Source organism: Carettochelys insculpta, chromosome 1 (assembly GCF_033958435.1).
Source record: "Carettochelys insculpta isolate YL-2023 chromosome 1, ASM3395843v1, whole genome shotgun sequence".
Taxonomy (NCBI): domain Eukaryota; kingdom Metazoa; phylum Chordata; order Testudines; family Carettochelyidae; genus Carettochelys; species Carettochelys insculpta.
In genome coordinates this window covers 382,761,557-382,785,793 of record NC_134137.1, presented here as the reverse complement: position 1 = coordinate 382,785,793, position 24,237 = coordinate 382,761,557, and the positions used below count along the sequence as shown (strand labels likewise).

At 45.6% G+C, this 24,237-nt stretch overlaps 1 protein-coding gene across 2 annotated transcripts in view; it reads left to right on the top strand.

The window, feature by feature from the left end:
* Nucleotides 1–24,237, top strand: part of LOC142007573 (hematopoietic lineage cell-specific protein-like) — a 92,408-nt gene that overhangs the window by 14,073 nt on the left and 54,098 nt on the right. For both annotated transcript variants that reach the window (XM_074984264.1, XM_074984263.1), the window contains exon 3: nucleotides 10,558–10,631. In XM_074984264.1, coding sequence (XP_074840365.1) covers nucleotides 10,558–10,631 — 74 coding nt within the window. The remainder of the gene's footprint in view (nucleotides 1–10,557; nucleotides 10,632–24,237) is intronic.

The following is a 24,237-nucleotide window of genomic DNA, read 5'->3' as shown; positions in this document are numbered from 1 at the left end:
GCCTTATGCTGTATGTGTGCTACAGGGAGGGCGGATCATTTGTAGTATCGGGGTAGGGCCAGTTAAGAGATATTGGACAGGTAAGCAGTGACCTGGGCAGTTAGGCTTTATTTTACTTGTTCAAATTCTGTAATGGGTTGGTCAAGGGGACACTTGGCTGGAAAGGGCAGTGAACCTGAGTTGTGGGAGGGAACCTGGAGGCACAGGGGAAGGACGAAAGGGGGAGCAGAGGATGGAGAGACCCGGTATTAGTAGGATAGGTCTCAACATTTTTCAGTCTCAACTCTTTTACATTTGCCAGGTGAGAATAGGGCTGGGGGTTTGGTTCCTTCACTCCTAGGGATATTGGCTCTGCCAGTCTGGTACATAAGGCTGACACCATCATGCTGCCTCAGTGGGACATTTTGCCTTCTTGGTCCTGTGAACTAAATGGGTGCTCTTGTTGTTAGAGCAGCAGCCAGCCTGTATTTTACTGACAGTATCCTTGTCCCTTGGCAATTCTTATTCACTGTCCGAGGTGCTCGCTGCTTTTGAAACAATAAATGCTGAAAGGGCTCCAGCTAGTTTGCATGAAGAAGTGAGAAGGAGGTGGCAACTTTTGCAGTCTGATTCCAGTCATTTTCTTTTTGTCAGGAGGCAAATGCCAGCTGATGGTGAGGCCTAACACCTTGGTTTATTGTGTCAAGAAAGAACAGAGATTTCTCATTTAGCTTTAACTGGTGTTTGCCACTCTGTATTCCTCAGGATCAATGAGAGGGGCTTGGGGAGTTTGCAATCTCCCTGCATGCCATCTCCACATTTTCCAGCAGTTCTCCATTGACTTCAATAGAAAGTATATGAGATGGTCCTGTCAGAGAGGGTTGGTGGAGCACTTTGGTCTTTTTGATGTTCAGTGTGAGGCCAAGATTCTCATATGCTTCAACGAAGGCACTTAAGATGGTCTGAAGGGATGCAGAAGAAAGAGCAGCAGTCATGTTGTCATCCGCATACTGGAGCTCCATGATCAAGGTTGTGAAGGTCTTGCTTTTAGCCTTTAGTCTCCAGAGATTGCAAAGCTTCCCATTCTTTCTATATACAATCTTCGTGCCATCTGGAAGCTTGCCATCAATAAAGTGAAGGGTCATGGTGATAAAGATGCAGAACAGTGAAGGGGCAATGAAGCAGACTTCTTTGACTCCCATTTTGATGTCAAAGGGGTCACTTTGGGATCTGTTGTTGCTGAATATTGTGGCAATGTTGTTGTGAAGCAGCCTCAAGATGCTAATGAATTTTTTGGGGCAGCTGATCTTTGAGAGGATGGCCCACAGGATGCTATTATTGACTGAGTCAACAGCTTTGGTCAGGTCAATGAAACTCATGTGTAAGGCTTAGGTTTGTCCATGACACTTTTCTTGCAGTTGCTGGACAGTGAAGATCATGTCTGTTCTTCTTTGGACTGGTCAGAAGCCACGGTCGAATTCTGAGAGAATTTCTTCTCAGTATGGCAGGAGTCGGTTTGCAAGGATTTGGGCTAAGATTTTTTCTGCCATTGCCAGGAGGAAGCTGTGACAATACCTTCCACAGTCCAAAGCTCCTTATATACCATGCAGTGGTTGTTCTAATGCCACTGTACACATGTGCAACCTGGACAACATACAAGTGTTGTTTGAAGGCACATGAACAACATCATCAATGCTGTCTCAGAAGAATCCTAAATATCTCTTGGGAGAATCGGCACAAGAACAGTAGCATCCTGGAAAAGTCAAACATGACTAGCATTGAAGCCATTATTATTCATTAACAGCTTTGTTGGACTGGTCATGTGACTCAGCTATCTGGTCAACATTTCTCAAAACAGATTCTTTTTTCTGAGTTGGGGAAAGGACAGAGGAGCGTTGGTGGCCAGTGGAAGCGATATAAAAACATGCTGAAGGCCCACATGAAAAAGGTGCCGCATGTGTGTCAACACTTGGGAGAACCTTGCCCAAGGCCATTCCCGGTGGAAAACAGCAATCTGTGAGGGGGTGGTACAATTTGAGATGTCTTGCCACAAAGCAGAGGAGGAGAGGTAGAGGAGCAAAAAAAAGTGTGAAAAACTGCCTTGCACCCCTCCAACTGCTACCAACACCTGCCCTTTCTGTGATAAGTCCTGCAGCACCAGAATCAGGCTGATCAGTCATCAGTGGACTCACAAATACAAGAGTAGCATAAAGATGTCCTACTCATTTATCAAGTGATCACCAAGAAGCATGTCAGCTATCAGAGTATATAAAAAAATTGTGACTGACATTTCTTATTTCCAAGTGTAGTGCTTTTAATTAGGTATCTTGTGCATTTCTGGATTTGGCTGGAAGGGGACAAACATTCAGTGAGCAGGGACAAGGGATGTGAAGCGAAGAGAGGAGGGAGACAGCAGGAAGGGTGGAGGTACTGCCTCAACAGCCCAGGCCTAGGACATTGGCATATAGGAATCTCATGGCTTTAATTTCTTTGTATTTGCACATTAGCAAGTATCTGTCAACTCTGCCATGAAGCCTCTAGGGGTTCCATGCCAGTCCCAAGCCTGGATAAAGGAGGAGGGTTGGTCAGATGAGTGACAATGCACTGATTATGAAACATCAATACAAATGAAATCTGATGCCAGTGTGACTAACTGATAAAAGATACTGGCTCAACCGTAACCTGGATAAACAAGGTCCGTGGTACCAATCAAATGATTCAGGTTGGGTAGATAAGTTGGCTACCAAAAGAAACTTATAACTAACGCATATACTATCAATTGGAGCATGGAACATATGAAAACTCTGGGCGACTGGAAAGTTAGAGCTGCTTCGACAGGAGATGGAGAGATACCAATAAGATATACCTGGACTGGTGGAGATGCATGGGACAGCATTGAGAGACATGTACAGATACAAAGTCGTTTAGTCAGGGAATTAAACGAAGCATGAGGCAGGAGTCAGATCCTTCTTAGTAAAAGAGCTAGAGGAGCATTTTTAGGACACAAATCAGTGAGTGCAAGAATGATGGTAGTGAGATGCGAAGCAAAACTGTTTATCATCTTGGTTATTCAGATGTATACAGCCAGGTCAGACAGTACAAAGGAAGAGATCAAGCTATTCAATAAAGACTTGACAAAGATGTTGAAGGAGGTGTGTTGATTATCAGAGGAGACTGGAATGCTAAGGTCAGAACAGATAATAAAGGTTGGGAGAGAGTCATGGGAAGGTTTGGATACGGAGAAAGAAACAAACAAGGCAAGAAACTATTAGACTTTGCTATGGAGCATGAGATGGTGATCTGCAACACAAGATTCCAACAAAAGGATTGTAGGAAGTGGACATAGCAATTGAATGACGGGAAGTCCAAGAACTTGATAGATATGATCTTGATAAGAAGAAGATGGGTACCATTAGTATAACAGTGCCAAACTTTCCAAGTGGCTGATATAGATTCTGACCACAGTCTAGTGATAGCAAGATGAAACTCAAGGGAAAGTATAAGATACAGTTTAAGAAAAGAAGAGCCGTGGCAAGGCTAGGCGAGAAGAAATAGCGAAGGCATGCAGAGCAGCGCTCGAAGAGAAGATTAGAAATGCAGGCTCAGAGAAAGACGTAGATCAGAGATTTGAAGGGATAGCCATGACGATAGAAGAGGCAATTGAGCAGACTGTTCCAGAAGAAAAGAATAATAATAAGTGGATTATGCAAGAGACACTGAAGATGGTTCAAGAGAAGAGAGCACTGAAGATCAGAAAGGATGTTTCCTAGAGGGCAGAACAGCAATATAGGGTGAAATGCAATAAGGTAAGGAGAGCTGCCAGAAAAGATAAAGCAAAATGGTTAGAGGAACAATGTGAAGATATAGAGGGGTAATGCAGCGAGCGTAAGACCAGTGAGCCGTGTAAGATGATCAGGAATGTTAATAGGAAGTGGAAGCCAAAGTAGATGGAGATCAAAGATGAGAAAGACAGGGTGCTCATGAACAAGGAGAAGGCTTTGCAATGATGAATGAGATACTGTACAGATCTGTACAAAGCACAATTGAACCTTGTGTCTCAGAGGGACTGATTGAAGAACTGAAAGAGATCTCTCCACCAAAGGGAAGGCACCTAAGGAATGCTAGTGACAATACACAAGAAAGGAAGCACATTGGAGTGCAAGAACTACAGAACGATTGTTCTAACAAGCCATCTAGGCAAGGTGCTGATGATTATACTGACGGAGAGACTGAGATCGCAGATAGAAGAACATCTAGTGGATGAGCAAGCGGGATTCAGGAAAGATAGAAGTACCATACAGCAGATATTGGCACTAAGATTGATAGCACAGAAAGCTGAATGGAAGAACAAGAACGTCTACAATTGCTTCATCATTTTTCAGAAGGCATTTGACAGTATGGATCAGAAAGTGACATGGGCAGTCTTGGAGTCATACAGAGTGGATGGCAGACAAATACGGTTGTTGAGAAGGAAATAAATGACAATGAGGAAGCAGCAGTGAGAACGTGAGGAGAGTTGGGAAATTGGTTTAGAAAGTGTAGGGGTATGAGACAAGGAGATCCAACATCGCTAAGTATCTTCATAATGCATGTAGAGCGAGCAATGGATGAGATCAAGGAAGATGTAAAAGGGATATCTGTGCATGGGATGAGCATCAACATTGAAGATGAAGAGAAGCAAGTGAGAACAGTACAGATGCTAAACAAGGGAAGTGGTACGGACTGATCGTGAACATCGATAAAACAGAAACAATGGTATTTTGAGATAAGGAAATAGGAACGAAGATCAGTGTAGATGGGCTCATACTAGAAAACATAGAAAAGTCCACGTATCTTGGGAGAAACATAATGTACAAGCTAGACAGTAAGAAGGAAATAGTGACTAGAATAGCAAAAGCAAGAGCGAGTTTGCAGGTAATGGATAAGATCTGGAAAAGCAAAACAATTAGCTTAGTAATAAAGCTGACTGTCTTGAAAATGTGTGTATTCAACAGAATGTTGTACAGGTATGAGACATGAGTGACAATAGCTTTGAAGAGAAGGATAGTGGCATTCAAGAGGAGTTGTTATAGAAAGATCTTGAGAATAGGATGGGTGCAGAAGGCCACCAAAGAGGAATTATGTAGGAAGACATATCTGAAAGAGAACCTACTGCAGAAGGTTATACAAAGCAAGTTACAGCTATTTGGGCATATCTGCAGAATGAACATAAGAACATAAGAACATAAGAATGGCCATACTGGGTCAGACCAAAGGCCCAGCTACCCCAGTATCCTGTCTGCCAATAGTGGCCAGTGCCAGATGCACCAGAGCAGGTGAACCGAAGACAATGATCAAGTGATTTGTCTCCTGCCATCTTTCTCCAGCCTTTGACTAAAGGCTAGGGGCACCATACTTTACCCTTGGCTAATAGCCATTTATGGACCTAACCTCCAAAAATTTATCAAGCTCTTTTTAAAACTCTCTTAGAGTGCTGGCCTTCACAGCCTCCTCTGGCAAGGAGTTCCACAGGTTGACTGTGCGCAGTGTGAAGAAAAATTTTCTTTTATTAGTTTTGAACCTACTACCCATTAATTTCATTTTGTGTCCTCTAGTTCTTATATTATGGGAACAAGTAAATAACTTTTCAATATTCACTTTCTCCACACCATTCATGATTTTATATACCTCTATCATATTGCCCCTCAATCTCCTCTTTTCTAGACTGAAAAGTCCCAGTCTCTCTAGCCTCTCCTCATATGGGACCCTTTCTAAACCCTTAATCATTTTAGTTGCCCTTTTCTGAACTTTTTCTAATGCCAGTATATCTTTTTTGAGGTGAGGAGACCACATCTGCACACAGTACTCAAGGTGTGGGCATACCATTGTTTTATATAGGGGAAGTATGATATTCTTCATCTTATTCTCTATCCCTTTTTTAATTATTTCTAACATCCTATTTGCTTTAGTGACTGCCGCTGCACACTGCGTGGATGTTTTCAGAGAACTATCCACTATCATTCCAAGATCCCTTTCCTGATCTGTGGTATCTAAATTTGCCCCCATCATATTGTATGTACAGTTAGGGTTATTTTTCCCAATGTGCATTACCTTACACTTACCCACATTAACTATCATTTGCCATTTTGCTGCACAATCACTCAGTTTGCTGAGATCTTTTTGAAGTTCCTCACAATCTACTTTGGTTTTGACTATCCTGAACAGCTTGGTATTATCTGCAAACTTTGCCACCTCACTGCTTAACCCTTTCTCTAGATCATTGATGAACAAGTTGAACAGGATCGGTCCCAGGACTGACCCTTGGGGAACACCACTAGTTACCCCCCTCCATTGTGAAAATTTACCATTTATTCCTAGCCTTTGTTTCCTGTCTTTTAACCAGTTTCCAATCCATGAAAGGATCTTTCCTCCTATCCCATGTTCCCCTAATTTACATAAGAGCCTTTGGTGAGGGAACTTGTCAAAGGCTTTCTGGAAATCTAAGTACATTATGTCCACTGGATCCCCCCATCTGCATGTTTGTTAACCCCTTCAAAGAACTCTAATAGATTAGTAAGACGACTTCCCTCTAGAGAAACCATGCTGACTTTTGTCCAATAAATCATGTTCCTCTACGTGTCTGACAATTTTATTCTTTACTATTGTTTCTACTAATTTGCTTGATACTGACGTTGGACTTACCAGTCTGCAATTGCCAGGGTCTCCTCTAGAGCCCTTTTTAAATATTGGCGTTGTATTAGCTGTCTTCCAGTCATTGGGTACCAAAGCTGATTTAAAGGATAGTTTACAAACCACCATTAATAGCTCTGCAATTTCAAATTTGAGTTCTTTCAAAACCCTTGGGTGAATGCCATCTGGTCCTGGAGACTTGTTACTGTTTAGCTTATCAATTAGTTCCAAAACCTCTTCTACTGACATTTCAATCTGGGACAGTTCCTCAGATTTGTCACCTACAAAGAACGGCTCGGATTTGGGAACCTCTGTAATATCCTCAGCCGTGAAGACTGAAGCAAAGAAATCATTTAGTTTCTCTGCAATGGCATTATCTTCCTTTATTGCTCCTTTTATGTCTCTATCGTCCAGGGGTCCCACTGCTTTTTTAGCGGGCTTCCTGCTTCTAATGTATTTAAAAAACATTTTACTATTGTTTTTTGAATTTATGGCTAACTGTTCCTCAAAATCTTTTTTGGCTTTTCTTATTACATTTTTACACTTAATTTGGCAGTGTTTATGTTCCTTTCTATTTTCCTCACTAGGATTTGACTTCCACTTTTTAAAGGATGCCTTTTTATCTTTCACTGCCTCTTTTACATGGTTGTTAAGCCACGGTGGCTCTTTTTTAGGTCTCTTACTGTGTTTTTTAATTTGGGGTATACATTTAAGTTGGGCCTCTAATATGGTGTCCTTGAAAAGTTTCCATGCAGCCTGCAGGGATTTTACTTTAGTTACTCTACCTTTTAATTTCTGTTTAACTAACCTCCTCATTTTTGTATAATTCCCCTTTTTGAAATTAAATGCCAGAGTGTTGGACTGCTGCGGTGTTCTTCCCAACACAGGAATATTAAATGTTATTATATTATGGTCACTATTTCCAAGCGGTCCTGTAATAGTTACTTCTTGGACCAGATCCTGCGTTCCAGTCAGTACTAGATCAAGAACTGACTCTCCCCTTGCGGGTTCCTGTACCAGCTGCTCCAAGAAGCAGTCACTTAAGGCATTGAGAAATTTTATCTCTGAATCCCATCCTGAGGTGACATGTACCCAGTCAATATGGGGATAATTGAAATCCCCTATTATTACTGAATTTTTTTATTTTGATAGCCTCTCTAATCTCCCTTAACATCTCAGCATCACTATTACTGTCCTGGTTAGGTGGTCGATAATATATTCCTAGTGCCATAGTCCTATTAGAGGAAGGAGCAATTTGATTCATTTAGGATTTTTACTTCAATTGAGTCTATATTATCTTTCACATATAGTACCACTCCACCACCCGCACGACCCGTTCTTTCTTTCCGATATATCTTATATCCTGGTATGATTGTGTCCCACTGATTGTCCTCATTCCACCAGGTTTCTGTGATGCCTATTATGTCAATCTCCTCTTTTGATATGAGGTACTCTAGTTCCCCCATCTTATTAGACAGACTTCTAGCATTTGTGTAAAAGCACTTTAAAAAACTACCACTATCTATATGTCTGCCCTTCTCTGATGCGTTGGATTTTTTTTTTATATGTGATGTTTCTCATCTGATCTGGCCCATACTTTACCATCTCCCATCTTCTCTTTCTGACTGAATTCTAAGGAATCTCTATCAATGGAGTCTCATCTAAGAGAAGTCTCTGTCCAATCCATGTGCTCCCCTGCACCAATCGGCTTTCCCCCATCTCTTATTTTAAAAACTGCTGTACGACTTTTTTAATGTTTAATGCCAGCAGTCTGGATCCACCTTGTTTTAGGTGGAGCCCATCATTCCTGTATAGGCTGCCCCTACCCCAAAAGTGTCCCCAGTTCCTAATAAATCTAAACCCTTCCTCACTACACCATCGTCTCATCCACACATTGAAACTCTGAAGCTCTGCCTGTCTACCTGGCCCTGCGTGTGGAACTGGAAGCATTTCTGAGAATGCCACCATAGAGGTCCTGGATTTCAGTCTCCTTTCTAGCAACCTAAATTTGGCTTCCAGGACATCTCTCCTACCCTTCCCTATGTCATTGGTACCTACATGTACCACAACTACCAGCTCCTCCCCAGCACTGCATATAAGCCTATCTAGATGCCTCAAAAGATCCGCAACCTTCGCACCAGGCAGACAAGTCACCATGTGGTTCTCCCGGTCATCACAAACCCAACTATCTATATTTCTAATGATCGAATCCCCCACTACTAACACCTGCCTCTTCCTAACAAGAATGGAAAAATCAAGACCCTGGTATTTGGCATAATGGAAGATTCAAATAGGAGAGGCAGGCCTCACAGAGAATGGATAGATGATATAGTAGATTGGTGCAGAGCTATTCTACAGAAACTAAGCCACTCCTCAGTGGACACGGAAAGATGGAAGAAAATAGTGAGGGAGGCATCAGACAGCAATGGGCTCTGAGTCCATGGTTGTTGATAATGATGATGAAGTATCTGTCACTGGTGCAAGACACTGCAAGAGTAAAAATGACAAGCAGCGACTTTTTAAATCATTGCCGCCAGCAAAGAACAGAGGAGTGTGCGTTTTCCACTCTGTGAATTTCAGACAAGAAGAAAAATTGCAGGTCCCTCAGATTTCTGCTACAATAGCTCACACCCAATACATCCAGATGTAACTAGGCTGTATCTATGTTGGTATGAGAAATAAACCTGGCAGTATAGTTTAGTAACAGTGCTGAGCATCCTGTGGTCCTACTGCCTGGCATCTCTGCCAAGTATCTTCAACAACTTCATGGGAGATGTCATGGTATATAATTCTGCCCTAACAAGCTCTTTGGTGAGAGACACCTGGCACTGGAGGCATATATGCAGCAAGCCTCAAGTTCAAGCAGTGTCGGAAATAAAGCTGGTCAGGAACCATGATTTTCAGGTAATTGGAATTTTGGTATTTTTAAAAAATGGTTACCAGTAAGAATGGAAGCCAAAATTGTGAAGTTTCCTGAGAAATAAAATGTAAGGAAAAAAGAATTATTTATTTAATTTCAATTTAGCCTCTGTCATACTTATATTTTATAGTAAAACAAAACACTATACACATTTTGTTATTTAATACTTCTATTTTATAATCTATAATATAAAATGCCTAAACATAAAATTTAACCATTACATTCTGATAAGGTTTTGATATTTATGCAAAATGAAATGTAATGTAATCAGAATTGACACATTCCAGCATTTTGTCAAGGGCTAAAAGTGCAGCGGGAAAATTGTGCTCCTCTATTTGGAGCAGCCATGTGTCTCCTTAGGAGGGAATTTCTGAGAGGAGGTCTCTAATGCAGACAGGCTTACACTCCTACTGAAATATTCCGAAAAGAACAGGTGTCATCAAGCTGAAAGAAATATTTTTGGAGACAGTTGCTTTCTTTAAATGGAGCCTGCCCAGCTGTGGGATAATACAATGCCAGGGGGTCTCTGTCCATGGTTGTAAGGGTGACCCCTGTGCTGGGTGGGCTTTTATCTTATCAAGAGGTACACATGCAGTAATGTTGATCCTGTGTGCCCAGGCCACGACTTTGTCCATCTATGGGTGCAGATGCGCTAATGGTGAGTGCTGTCTGTTAATGGTAGCATGCATGGTAATGATGACTTCTGTACTTGAGTGATCTTCGCCCATTCATGGAGGTGCAAGATAATGGGGACCTCTGTGCTGAGGGAGTTTGCCCTGCTCTGTGGTGTGCCGGTGATCACCCAGGACATATATTTCCAGGGGACATCAAAGTACTGTGTCCTCCACTGTTTTCAGCCCTGGCCAGTGAAATATTTGGACCTAGTCCATTCTAAAGGCAGACAAGGTGTTGATCCCTGCACCCAGCACTGTTGTCCCTAGCAGCAATGTTTAGGCTCCACTCATGGGGATATTGGCTTTGTTTTGCAGAATGACATCTCAGAGAGGGACCAGAGATGGGGAGCCAAAACCATTGAGGGCTCTGGACGGGCTGAGCACATCAAGTAAGTTTCCCACTTTAGCTGTTATCCAGGTTTTCTGCTAGCACCTAAGAGTTGCCAGATCAGGTCAGCCCAGGTGACCATCTAGTCCAGTCTTCGTTGGTCCAGTCAAATATGAAATTCCCGGGGTTGGGAGAAGGGCCCTAGGTCACAACCGTATGCCTTTGCACAAACACCAACTTTCAAAACCCCTGGGGAGAGTCATAACTAATTCTATGCTCTCAGTTTGAAGTGTCACTTATACTCTCTAGGGTTGCCTGTCATCCAGAATTGGCCTGGAGTCTCCAGGGTTTAAAAATAATCTTTGATTTAAGATTACATCATATGATGAAATCTCCAGGAACACATCCAACCAAAATTGGCAAACCTGCCAGGCAGAGTAGGGGCAGGTGATGAAGGAAAGGGCAAGGGGAAGGATCTCTCTACCCAGTCCCTCACCCACCACCACATGCAGCCAGCATACCCATGCCTTAGTTACCCTCAGCACAGTTGTATGCCAGCTGGGGGTGGAGGCCTGTTTGTCCTTTTGAGGACATTTGGTTTATTCCTGCCTCATTGCTCCGTTCATCTGCCCCGCCTCCCATCCCACATTCATGCCTTAGGATCAGACTTGCATGCCTCCTCCCTGCTCTGCTGCTGTCTTGTTGTAGGGCCAAGTTTGGGTGCCCCTTTCCTGGCACTTTAGTCACCTCACTCTTCTCTTCTCCTATCTTGAGGCCAGGCTAGTGCTGGGTGCTTCTGGGCCATGTGAGCCACCCAATTAGATAGGGCATGATTCTTTCTGGCCCTGCCTTTGGACCTATCGTTATTGTCTCCCTCGCCACCCCCTGGTTTGGTATCTTGGGGTCAAAGGGGCAAGTCTTGTGTGACAGTATGTCTCTGGGCATCACCTGTACCTGCAAGCACCACCCCCAGCCAATGGGAGTTGTAGGGATGGTGTTAGTGTGGGAGTAGCAAATGGAACTGCCTCCTCCTCTTTCCCCAGCCAGAGGCTACACAGATGTCCCAGCAATCAGCTGCTTCCAGGAGAAGCATACCATCATGGTATGCGGCAGCCTGCCTGAGCCCTGCTGCGCTGCTGGACTTTTAGCAGCCTAGAGATCACAATCAGCTGGCAGGCTTTCCAGGAGCAACTAATACAACACAGTCAATGGGACTGTGACCACCAAATAATTATGGATTTATTTTCGCAAGAGTCCCATTAGCCCAAAGCCCTGGGTTGTGCCCCTAAAGCCCCTGCCTTAATCCTGCCCTGGCAGGGTGGGGAGAGACAAGGAAGTGAGTGGAGATGGAAACCTCATGAAAGACGGTGAAAAGATGAGTGATAAGTAAGCAGCAGGCAGGCGTATGGGCAGCACCTGGAATAGAGGAGTGGCGGAGTGTGGGTGGGACCATGGACAGAAGAGGTGGGACAAGGAGCTAGCCTCCCAGGGAAGTTTTACCCACTGCCCAAGTTAAATACATTGGCACAGTGTTGATATTTAGCAGGAATCTGTGGAGTTGTTGGGGGTGGGGAGAGGATGGACATTCCTGGGGTCACCTTTGCATCTTCTCCTTACACCTCTGAATTATTTTTGGAAGACCAAGTAAGATGCAAATAGTTGCTAATTATGGGTCAGCTTTTGGAAATAAGACCTTCATCAAAACAGGAAGACAAGATATACTGCATCCGACCACTAGAAGAATTGCTGATCATGGCAATCAGCCAGGGATAAGAACAAGTGATGAATTAGATTAAAATGAAGAATTTTGGGGAGCCTTGAGTGGTAGTTACCTCTAAGGGAATTGTCTGATGAAAGGACTGACCAGCCTATGGACTCCACTAAATTGGCGGCTGTGGGCTTCTTGTGCTGAGTGGAGTAGTATGGTGTTGGGAGGGTGAACTACAGGCCCCATGAAATCAGATCAGGCACCCAACTCTACCAGCACTTCTAGGCTGGCATCAGTAGGACTGAGCCAAAAGAAATCTGATGAGGTTCAACAAGGACTGGTGCAGAGTCCTACACTTAGAACAGAAGAATTCCATGCACTGCTACAGGCTGGGAACTGACTGGCTAATCAGCAGTTCTGCAGAACAAGACCTGTGGGTTACAGTGGATAAGAAGCTGGATATAAGTGAACACTGTGCCCTCGTTGATAAGAAAAGTAATGGCATAATAGACTGCATTAGTAGGAGCATTGAAGATTGAGCAGAAGTGATTATTTGCCTTTATTTGGCACTGGAGATGCCACATCTGGAGTACACTCATCCCTCGTTTGTAGACCTGTAGGCATCCTTCAGTCTGCACAGACTATGGATCGCGCCCTTTAAAGTTTCAATTGAGGACTTCATTTACAGCGTCTATTGTGACTATGAAGACCCACACGAGATGCCATCGAGCTCCTACCAGTAATGGACGAACTGGGTCAAGAACTGACTGTGGATGAACTGAAGAGAGCCATCGACAGCATTGCAGCAGGAAAGGCCCCTGGTCAGGATGGTATACCACCAGAGGTAATCAAATGTGCCGTGGACACACTCCTGGAACCCCTGCATGAGCTACTGTGCCTGTGCTGGAAAGAGGGAGAGGTTCCACAGGATATGCGTGACGCTAACATTGTAACGTTGTATAAGAACAAAGGAGACAGAAGCGACTGCAACAACTACCGTGGGATCTCCCTCCTAAGCGTCACTGGTAAACTGTTCGCTCGCGTCATCCTTGGCAGACTCCAGAAGATTGCTGAGAGGGTGTACCCCGAATCGCAGTGTGGATTCCGCGCAGAGAGGTCTACCATTGACATGGTCTTCTCTCTAAGGCAGCTGCAGGAGAAGTGCAGGGAGCAGAGAAAGCCACTCTACATAGCCTTCATTGACGTGACCAAGGCCTTTGACTTGGTCAGCAGGGATGGTCTGTTCAAACTCCTCCACAAGATAGGTTGTCCTCCACGGTTACTCAAGATGATCCAGTCATTCCATGAAGACATGAGAGGAACCACCCAACATGACGGCGCATTATCGGATGCTTTCAGAATCAGGAGCGGCGTCAAACAAGGATGCGTGCTTGCTCCGACACTGTTCGGGATCTTCTTTGCACTCCTCCTGAAGCATGCCTTTGGATCTTCAACAGAGGGCATCTTGCTGCACACAAGATCTGATGGGAAACTGTTTAACCTTGCAAGGCTGAAAGCTAAGTCTAAGGTGCGAGAAGTCCTCATCCCTCATTTAACGAGTACTTTACCTGACAGAGTGGGTCTTTGGCCACAAAAGCTTATGCTCATACATTTCTGTTAGTTTATAAGGTACCACAGGACCCCTAGTTGCTTTTGCAGATCCAGACTAACACAGCTACCCCTCTGATACTTTACTTATGAGTAGTTGCTAAAACAAGGAATGCACATAATTATGTTTGTTCACTAAATGAGTGAACTTCCCTCACTTATATGAGCAAGCCACAGGGTCCGTGGCTGTGGGGCAGGGAAACTGCCAGCCCTGCGGCTGGAGCCTTCTCCCTCCCTTCCCTCAGATATGCAGCTGTCTGTCAACCCTGCAGTTGCAGGGAGAGAGGGAGAAGGCTCTTAGCCTGGTTCCCTCCCCTGCGCTGGCAGGAATGTGAAACTGACCAGCCATGAGCTGATCAGTTTCCCAGCCCTACAAGCCCTGGAGAGACTGGAATCAGCCTGCCCCTCCTTTCCAGTTCCCACCACACCTTCCCCTGCAGGACAATTTGAGTTATGCAGGTGTTGCAGGAACAACCCCTGGGTAATGCGAGGGTTTACTGTATTAGGTCCCCCCACCTGCCCTGCAGACCTCATCCTTGTCCAGGTTTTAAACCTCCCCCCTCCAGATCACAAACTGCCCCCAGGCTTAGACTCCCCCTGCAGTCCCAAACTGCCCCCAGCCTTACACCCCCCAGCAGTCCCAAACTGCCCCCCAACTTTACACCCCTCCAGCAGCCCCAAACTACCCCCAGGCTTACACCCCCTCCAGTAGCCACAACTTCCCCCAGTCTTAAACCCACACCTACATCTCTAAATGGTCCCAGCCCCTGTGCAGCCTCTTCACTGGGGCTACTAGGCTGGGTGGCTCCCTCAGCCCTCCTGCTCCCAGCAGGCAACAGTTGTTAAAACCAATTAACTCAAGTGTTAAGGTTTCAGCGCTTAGGCATAAGGTAATTGCTACCCCTAGAGATAGAGATAGCTGTTGGAGATGGCAGCTGTTTCTATTGATAGATATCTGCCTGAGGCAGCAGTGTTAAGAAACTGCAAATGGCTCCTTTAACAGCCACATGCAGCTGGGAACTGCCCAGCTGGTGACCTTTAACAAATCAACAACTAGGTTGAGAATCTCTGCTCTACACATATACACTACATCCTATATCTGGTGCCAAACTATTTAAATACATCAGAAAAGTACCTAAACTCAACTGGTCTATGTGAAGGTACAAGCACTTGTAATGAATTGGAGAATTTTACATGTATTTTAATGGGAATTTAGTGTAGCTCTTATGAGTTTTTGCCTATGAGCAGAAATTTGGGAACCAATTGTTCTCATATACTGCATTCAGTTTTGGGCCCCCACTATAAAATGGATGTGAACAGGCCCACTTGAAAAGGGCAGTAGGGGGTGGGAAGCAAAGGGGAGAGTTGCTCCTGGCCCTGTGTTTCAAAGGGGCCTGGAGCTCTGACTGCCACTGCTGTTACATTGGCAACAATGGTGGCTGCAGATCCAGGCCCTTTCAAATGCTTCAGAGTGCTGTGCCACTGCTCCCTGTGTGGCTCTGAGGGAATGGGAGGGTGTCAGGGGGGAACCCAGGACTGACTGACCTACACCCTGCCCATTTCACCCTTGGCCCCACCCCTTCAGGGGCATGGAGCTGGGGCCCCCTCCCACCTTGCCCAGGGACCTGTGGCAGCTGTTGGCACTGCTGGATATGGGAACCAGCAAGACGCCTGGGCTTTATAAATACAAACACCTTTAGTACTTCAGACAGGCAGAGTTCCTGGGGACAAGACAGGTGTGACTCCTCTGCCATCCCTGGACCTTTAATTGCTTCCATTGTAGAGTAAACAGAGACATGGCAGGTTAACTGGCTGAAAAAAATAGAATAGGGGCTTCTGTGTTTATCTTCTGGCCCCACCTATTAGGGCTCAGTACCTTGCCCCACTCACAGCTTCTTAAGAGCTCACTGTACAGAGCTATGGGAGACCAGGGGAAGGTCAGATGTGCCTTAGCACCCACTGCCAACAAGCTTGATAGCCTCTACAACCCTTGTGTTTCATCCTGTCTGTCCACTTCCCTTGCCACACATGTGATAGCCTGAGACAGGCACAATGGGTCTCGAAGGGTACCCTGGGAACCTAGAAGAGGAAAAGCCCTTTAGAGGTAGAATTGGTGATGTGTCTTGGGGGTTGCAGCATGGGTCAGATTGCTCCTGGTCTTGGGAAGGTTGCACAAGGAGTATGTTCCTGAATGGGTTAGAGTGGGGGGGAACGGGGCACAACCAGGTGTTCCATGGTATGTGTCAGACAGAGGGAGAGAGATTCTGGGGTACCGAAAGAAACTTATCTTAAGGCTGAATGTTGTCCATCAGACTGAGCTAACAAGACATCATTGCCCTCAACTCTGGTGTGATTTTTAATTTCAGACAGACAGTGAGTCAAAAGTAGGCTGTTGCTATGATGATGTCTAATTACAGGAAAAGGAAGTGGTGACTTCATTCAGCGAACTGAAATCAGCCAAATAAAGACTTCAGCAAACCACCAGCAGTGAAATGGGAGGAGTGATTGGGAGTGTGTTCTTTAGCAGCCATTCCTGTCACCCCTCTCCTGGGCCCTTGCCGTAGAAGGTTGTGCATGTTTCCTTTGGATGTGGCTCATCTTTAAGCACTCTTGCTGTGTGTAAGTTGGGGAATCGTCTTGCTATTCTGTGTGACAGGGCCAGGCCAAAAAGCTGCTACAGCAGTCCAAAAGGGAGAGAAGAGTCAACTCCCTTTCTAATTAGAGGTGGATTGCTCCAGGGCAATCAGGAGCAGCTAGCAGGGAACCTGCCCAGGCAGATGAGGACCAGCTGATTCTACTCAGGGGCCTATTGAAGGCCTGTGGGATGCCTTTTAAAAGCTGCCCCAGTTAGAAGTTGGTGAGAGGATACACCAATATCAGTCAGTGTTGTTGTGATGGGGTTCAGGGGTCTCCATGCACTGCACCCTGTCTGCTGGCAGGAGTGACTCTCACTCAGCAGGTACAACAGGAGGTTTATTAGGCAACAGATGCCCAGTTTCCCACAGAAGCGTCAGTACAGCAGTCAGACACAGTCATTCCAACCCATCCTGGGGAGAGGAGCCCGAGGGGTGCCCCTCTGGGGTGTAGCTTTCCCCCTCCTCAGGCTGGTTGCCTTCCAGCTCCCTCTCCCCCAGCTTCTAACTGCCGCCCCCAATTCAAAACCAGCTCGGCTCTACCCTCCTCTTTGTTCAGGGCTGAGGTGTTACCTGCCAGCCTAGGTTATAGCCCCAGGGTCATCCTTAGCCACTGGGAGCTGCTCTGCTTGTCTCCCACATCCAGCCTGAGTCTCACACATGCACCCCCCACCACTCCATCACAGTTGTAAGCTGGGGCTAGCTGAGGGAGGGAAAAGATGGACTCCTACCCCAGAAACTAGCTACTAGCCTGATCCCCTGATGTGCTAACATATGCTATTGAGGGGAACTTTTCTGGCTTCTATGTTACCTCAGTGACATGGGCCAGTGAAAGGATTCCCACTCTCACTTTGTTTACACAGAGGACTGCCTGACCTGAAGGGCTCCCCTTATACTCTCCTGTGTGACAGAGCCCTTGTACCTCCAAAAAGGCTGGGCCAAGTTTTGGAGGGGGTGCTTGACCCCAACCTTGTGATCCCCTAGGGCAGGGGCTAGGGTGTTCACTTTTGGGGTACTTGCTTCATACTGGAAGTTTTCCTGAGCCAATGATCACTACATACAGTTCAAAGCAAATACAATTTATTAAACAGCAATCATTTTTAAGAAAGTAAGGAAAAATGAGAAAGGTGAAAGGCAAACACCCAACCCTGCCTGTGGCAGGGGAACATCATAAACATCTTGTCCAGAAAGTAAGAGCAGTTCAGTCTATTCTTTGTAGGTCACAGATCACCTCCTCAGACCTCGGCTGTGCTGCAGGGTTGCTATGGGTTGGACACTGGCTCTGGCCGTGATCGCACACCTTCAGCGTCTGGGTGGCAGGAACCTTCTCACCAGTGTCAGCCCCCGCATTGGAGTTACAATCCCTGCCCCCATCCAAATCTGGCCTGAAAGGCTTCTTGGATGGCGGTACCTTGCTGTGATGGGCCTCTGCACAGAGCCCTCGCCCCCCAGCACAGTCTCTCCAGCCGCTTACTGCATCCAGCTCCAGGCTGCTCCAGTCTCTGTTCCACTCACTGCTGCTTTCCAGCATCTAGGCTGCTTCTCTGGTGCCTCTGGCTCTGTGACTGCAGCCCAGCTCCCAAAATTGATCTGCTCTCTGGGCAATGTCTCTGGCTTTTTCTGGCTGGCCCAGCTCTGCTCTCCAGTTCAGCTCAGGCCCGTACTCTCTCCATAGTTTAGCCTCACACTGTCAGACCCAGGCAAATCCAGCTCATAGGGAGGATGGGACCACACCGGTCTCCTGACTCTCTTATTAGGCTGCCTTCCCTATCAATCAGGTCAAGCTGGAGCCTTGGCCTCTTCCCGTGGTTCCTGGGGACTGTCAGTTCCAGGGTCCTGACTTCTCAGCTACCCTTCCCCTTCCTTTTGGTACTGTGAGCTACCCAGGCAAAATGAGTATGAGTAAGGGGCTAGCAATCTGTCAGACAACCAGAAATGTCAGGTAATGGTGGTAAGTGGCTCCCTCGGGTGAGCTGCTGGCTGCTGGCTGCTGGCTGCTGCAGGACTGGCTGCCCAGTGTGGGCTGTCAACTGCCAAATGGCCAGCTCCCCTAGGCTGGCTGCCTGGGTCTGTCTCTCTGTGGTGGGCTGCCAGCTGCCCAGGGCCAGCTTCCACAGGGAGGGATGTCAGCTGACTCAGGGCAGGCTGGTAGTGAGGGGCCACTTGCAGTGGGGCCGAGAGAGAGATTATCCAGCTGCCACTTAACCCACATTCCCTTTTATCCAACATTGCCCTGCTTGCCCAAACCAGCAGCAACCTGCCTGCTGGGCTGGGAGAGTGGGACATATTCAGATAAAATGGAATGCTGGGTAACTGGGGGTTGAATAATTGGAATCCATTTTGGAGCACTTGGAAGAGGGGAAAGTGATCAAAAGTAGCCAACATGGATTCACCAAGGGCAAGTTGCACCTGACCAATCTGATTAGCTTCTATGATAAGGTAAGAGGCTCTGTGGACATGGGGAAGTCAGTGGATGTGATATACATTGCCTTAAGCAAAGCTTTTGACACAGTCTCCCACAATATCCTTGCCCATAAGTTAAGGAAGTATAGATTGGATACATGAACTATAAGATGGATAGAAAGCTGGCTTGATGGTCGAGCCCAACAGGTAGTGGCCAATGGTTCAATATCTGGATGGTGGTCAGTTTCAAGTGGAGTGCTGCAAGGCTCGGTTCTGGGGCTGGTGTTATTCAACATATTTATTAATGACCTGGATGAGGGACTGGATAGCACCCTCAGCAAGTTTGCGAATGACACTAAGCTAGGGGGAGAGAGCTGATAGAGGAGGTATCTGAGCCTTTACTTATCATCATTGGAAAATCATGGGAGACAGGAGAGATTCCAGAAGACTGGAAAAGGGCAAATATAGTGCCAATCTGTAAAAAGGGGAATAAGAATAACCTGGGAAAACACAGACCAGTCAGCTTAACTTCAGTGCCAGGACAGATAATGGAGCAGTTAATTAAAGAAATCATCTGCAAGCACTTGGAAGGTGCTAAGGTGATAGGGAACAGCCAGCATGGATTTGTAAAGAACAAATCATATCAAACTAATCTGATAGCTTTCTTTGGTAGGATAATGAGCCTTGTGGATAGGGGAGAAGCGGTAGATGTGGTATGCCTAGACTTTAGTAAAGCATTTGATACAGTCTCACATGATATTCTTATAAAAAAAACTAGGCAAATAAAATTTAGATGAGGCTACTATAAGGTGGGTGCATAACTGGCTGGATAACTGTACCCAGAGATTAGTTCTTAATGGTTGTCAATCCTGCTGGAAAAGTATAACAAGTGGGGTTCCGCAGGGGTTTGTGTTTGGACTGGTTCTGTTCAATATCCTCATCAATGATTTAGATATTGGCATAGGATGTATGCTTATTAAGTTTGCAGATGATACCAAGCTGGGAGGGGTTGCAACTGCTTTGGAGGATAGGGTCATAATTCAAAATGATCTGGATACATTGGAGAAATGGTCTGAGGTAAAGAGGATAAAGTTTAATAAGGACAAATGCAAAGTGCTCCACTTAGGAAGGAACAATCAGTTTCACACGTACAGAACGTGGAGAGACTGTCTGGGAATGACTACAGCAGAAAGGGATCTAGGGGTTATAGTGGACCACAAGCTAAATATGAGTCAACAGTGTGATGCTGTTGCAAAAAAAGCAAACATTATTCTGGGATGCATTAACAGGTGTGTTATGAACAAGACACGAGAAGTCATTCTTCTGCTCTACTCTGTGGTGGTTAGGCCTCATCTGTAGTATTGTGTCCAGTTCTAGGCACCGCAGTTCAAGAAAGATGCTGAGAAATTGGAGAGGGTCCAGAGAAGAGCGACAAGAATGATTAAAGGTCTAGAGAATGTGACTTATGAAGAAAGGCTGAAAGAATTGGGCTTGTTTAGTTTGGAAAAGAGAAGATTGAGTGGAGACATGATAGCAGTTTTCAGGTATCTAAAAGGGTGTCATAGGGAGGAGGGAGAAAACTTGTTCTTCTTGGTCTCTGAGGATAGAACAAGAGGCAATGGGCTTAGACTGCAGCAAGGGAGGTTTAGGTTGGACATTAGAAAAAAGTTCCTAACTGTCAGGGTGGTCAAACAGTGGAATAAATTGCCCAGGGAGGTTGTGGAATCTTTATCACTGGAGATATTTAAGAACAGGTTAGATAGATGTCTGTCAGGGATGGTTTAGACAGTATTTGGCCCTGCCATTGGGGCAGGGGACTGGACTCGATGGCCTCTCGAGGTCCCTTCCAGTCCTAGTGTTCTATGAGTCTATGATTCTATGATACGTTGGAGGGTAGAGATAGAATCCAGAGTGACCTGGATAAATTGGAGGATTGGGCCAAAAGAAATCTAATGCAGTTCAACAAGAAGTGTAGAGTCCTGCACCTGGGACAGAAGAATCCCAAGCATTATTATAAGCTGGGAACTGACTCGCTAAGCAGCAGTACAGCAGACGGGGTCATAGGGATTATGGTGCATGAAAGGCTGGGTATGAATAAACAGTGTGCCCTTGTAGCCAAGAAGGCTAACGGCATATTAGGGTGCATTAGGAGGATCATTTAGAGCAGACCTGGAGAAGTTGTTGTTTCCCTCTCTTTGGCACTGGTGAGGCCACATCTGGAACATTGTGTCTAGTTTTGGGCCACCAGTATAGAAAGGATGTGGATGTGCTGGAGCAGGTTCAGCAGAGGGCAACGAAAATTATTAAGGGGCTGGAGCACATGAGCTATGAGGATAGGCTGAGGGATTTGGGCTCATTTAGTTTACAGAAGAGAAGCCTGAGGGGTGATTTAGTAGCAGCCTTCAACTTCCTAAAGGGAAGCTCTGAAAAGGATGGAGAGAAACTGTTCTTAATGTTGACAGATGGCAGAAGAAGGAGTAATAGTCTGAAGTTACAGAAGGAGAGCAGTAAGTTGGATATTAGGAAAAACTACTTCACCAGGAGGGTGAATGGAATGCGTTCCACTGGACTGCATTGCCTAGAGAGCTGGTGGAATCTCCATCCCTTGAGGTTTTTAAGTCCCAGCTTGACAACGTCCTGGCTAGGATGACTTAGTTGGGGTTGATCCTGCTGGAAGCAGGGGGCTGGTTTAGATGACCTCCTGAGGTCCCTTCTAACCCTATGATTCTATGAATTGAGGGTTGCACTCTGTGTGTGTGTGTGTGTGTGTCCATCCCTCCATGCAGCAGCATGGAGCACCCGTCCAGTGCCCTGCCCTGCCCCCACCTGAATGGCAGCATGGTGCACCTGTCCCACCCCTCCCCCCTGCTGTGCAGCAGCACAGAGCACCCATCCAGCACCCTGACCCCCATCCTCCACCCCCTGGTGCGGCAGCATGGGCAGGGGGACCCAGCAGCTTAACGCTGCTGGGAACAGGTGGCTCGAGCACAGGAAGCCAGCTGCTCCTCCCTCCCTCACAGTAGCATGGGCTGGGGCCTGCTGCTAGGATCAACTTAACCCTGGTGGCCGGTGGGGAGTGCAGCAGAGCATGGTGAGCCAGCCACCCCCCGCTCGCAGCAGCACAGGACAGGACATGAGCTGCTGGAAGCATGGAGCGGGCTGCCCTGATGGAGGTGGTGCTCCGGCGACTGGGGTGACCAGGGCTTTGGGGAGGAGAGTGGTGGAACAGTGCAGACCCCAGATGGCGAAGGGATCCTCTCCGTTACCCAGAATATTTGAATATCTGGCAACCACCTGATCCCAAGGCTGCCTGATATGGAAGAGTTTACTATATAGCTGAATTACCACAGGGCTAATTACTCCAGCAATGACAGGTTAGGCATTTCACAGCTCACTACTCAAAGACTTAAATTTAAGCAGAACAGAGAAATAAAAATTATGAAATGCACAGGCCAGTCAGAAACCGAAAATAAGACACGTTGAAAAGAAATAAAAAAGTAGCAAGAACTTCACAGTAGGAATGTGAACTAGTGTCCAAAACCAAAAGCAACAGTCCTGTAGCACCTTAAAGAATAATAATTTTATTTATTATGTGGGTGATAGAGACACACACACACTGTAAAGGTGACAGAGATTCGCATGGCCCCTTTAAGTATGCTGAGCATGTTCAGAGTTGCCAGCTAGCTCCCTCCATCCCTAGCCTCAACTTGTCCCCTCCTCTCTGTGGGGATGGTTTACAGAGGTTGGGGAGGGGGACACCCTGATATCAGGGCCTCGTTCTTCTTCCTCCCCTACCCTGTACAGCAAGCAATAGACTCCATAACAGAAAGCAGGAGACGCACAGCACTTGATGGCCTCCTGGTCAAACCAGTCAGGATCACCTGTCAAAGGCTCCGAGATCTGCCAGTAGATCAGATGTAAAGTATTTTATACAAAGTGCCACCTAGTGGTGAAACAATGTAAAATTTAGTAACTGAGAGAGAGCTGTGCTAATCTATATCCTATCAAAACAAAAAGCAGTCAAGGAGCACTTTAAAGACTAACAAAATAATTTATTAGGTGAGCTTTCGTGGGACAGACCCACTTCTTCAGACCATAGCCAGACCAGAACAGACTCAATATTTAAGGTACAGAGAACCAAAAACAGTAATCAAAGTTGACAAATCAGAAAATAATTATGTATTATTCTTTGCTCACCTTGATAATTTTTTTCTGATTTGTCAACTTTGATTGCTGTTTTTGGTTCTCTATGCCTTAAATATTGAGTCTGTTCTGGTCTGCCTATGGTCTGAAGAAGTGGGTCTGTCCCACGAAAGCTCACCTAATAAATTATTTTGTTAGTCTTTAAAGTGCTACTTGGCTGCTTTTTGTTTTGATAGTATAACATTTAGTATTCCAGTTCAACTTCCGTTGTTAAGTTCTGCATTCCTACCATTTACAATATTACATGGTCTTTGAAATTCAGTATAGATCAATATGTTAAGTATATCTAAATCATACTATTTTTCTAATCACATGACTTGAAGGTGTTACAACATGGACATCAGGCTGTCCATTAGTAGCAACAATTGACTCTGGTAGGTTTGGAATCCTTGAGTAGTCTTCTACAACTGCTGTTTCTAGAGTTTCCTCTGTGGATTGTTCTTGCTGAGACAGTCTTGATTGTATATGACTTGGGCATGGAATTCTTTAAGAAAAATGACGTCTGGGATTGTCCATCCATTTTTCCTCGTCCAATTTGGCTTGAACATAATCACCAGGTTCTGTCAGTTCTCTGAGAGATGTCCATTATAAAAGTTTCCATAAGCTTTTTAGTCCTTTTATCCAATTTGATTGCTCCTTCTTGTCTGGCCATTTTGTAAATAGGTTATTTTCAGAATTTGGAACAGTAGTTCTGAATTGTCTTCCCTTCAGAGTTGTGCTAGCTTATGTCCAGTAGTTGCTATTTGTATTGATTTGTAACTCAAAGAACAAAGACTGGATCTTCCTGCTGTAGGATTTCCCAGCCAGAGGTACAGCTCTCTGTCTCTCCATTTATTTGTGGGCATCAAGGGCTGCTACTAATATCAAAATCATATTTTGTTTAGAAGAACTTAAATTCTGCTGTAGTGAATTGTGGTCCATTGTCTGTCATTCGCTGTTCTGGAATGCCCAATGAATAAAAGTGCGCCAGTTTCTCAATAACACTGCAACATGTCTTGTCTATCAAGTATGTTATTTCTATACACCTGGAAAAATAATTTAGGATGATGAGGTCATGATGTCCTCGGAATTTGCATAAATCTACAACCAGTTTTTCCAAGGGCTGCCAGGTT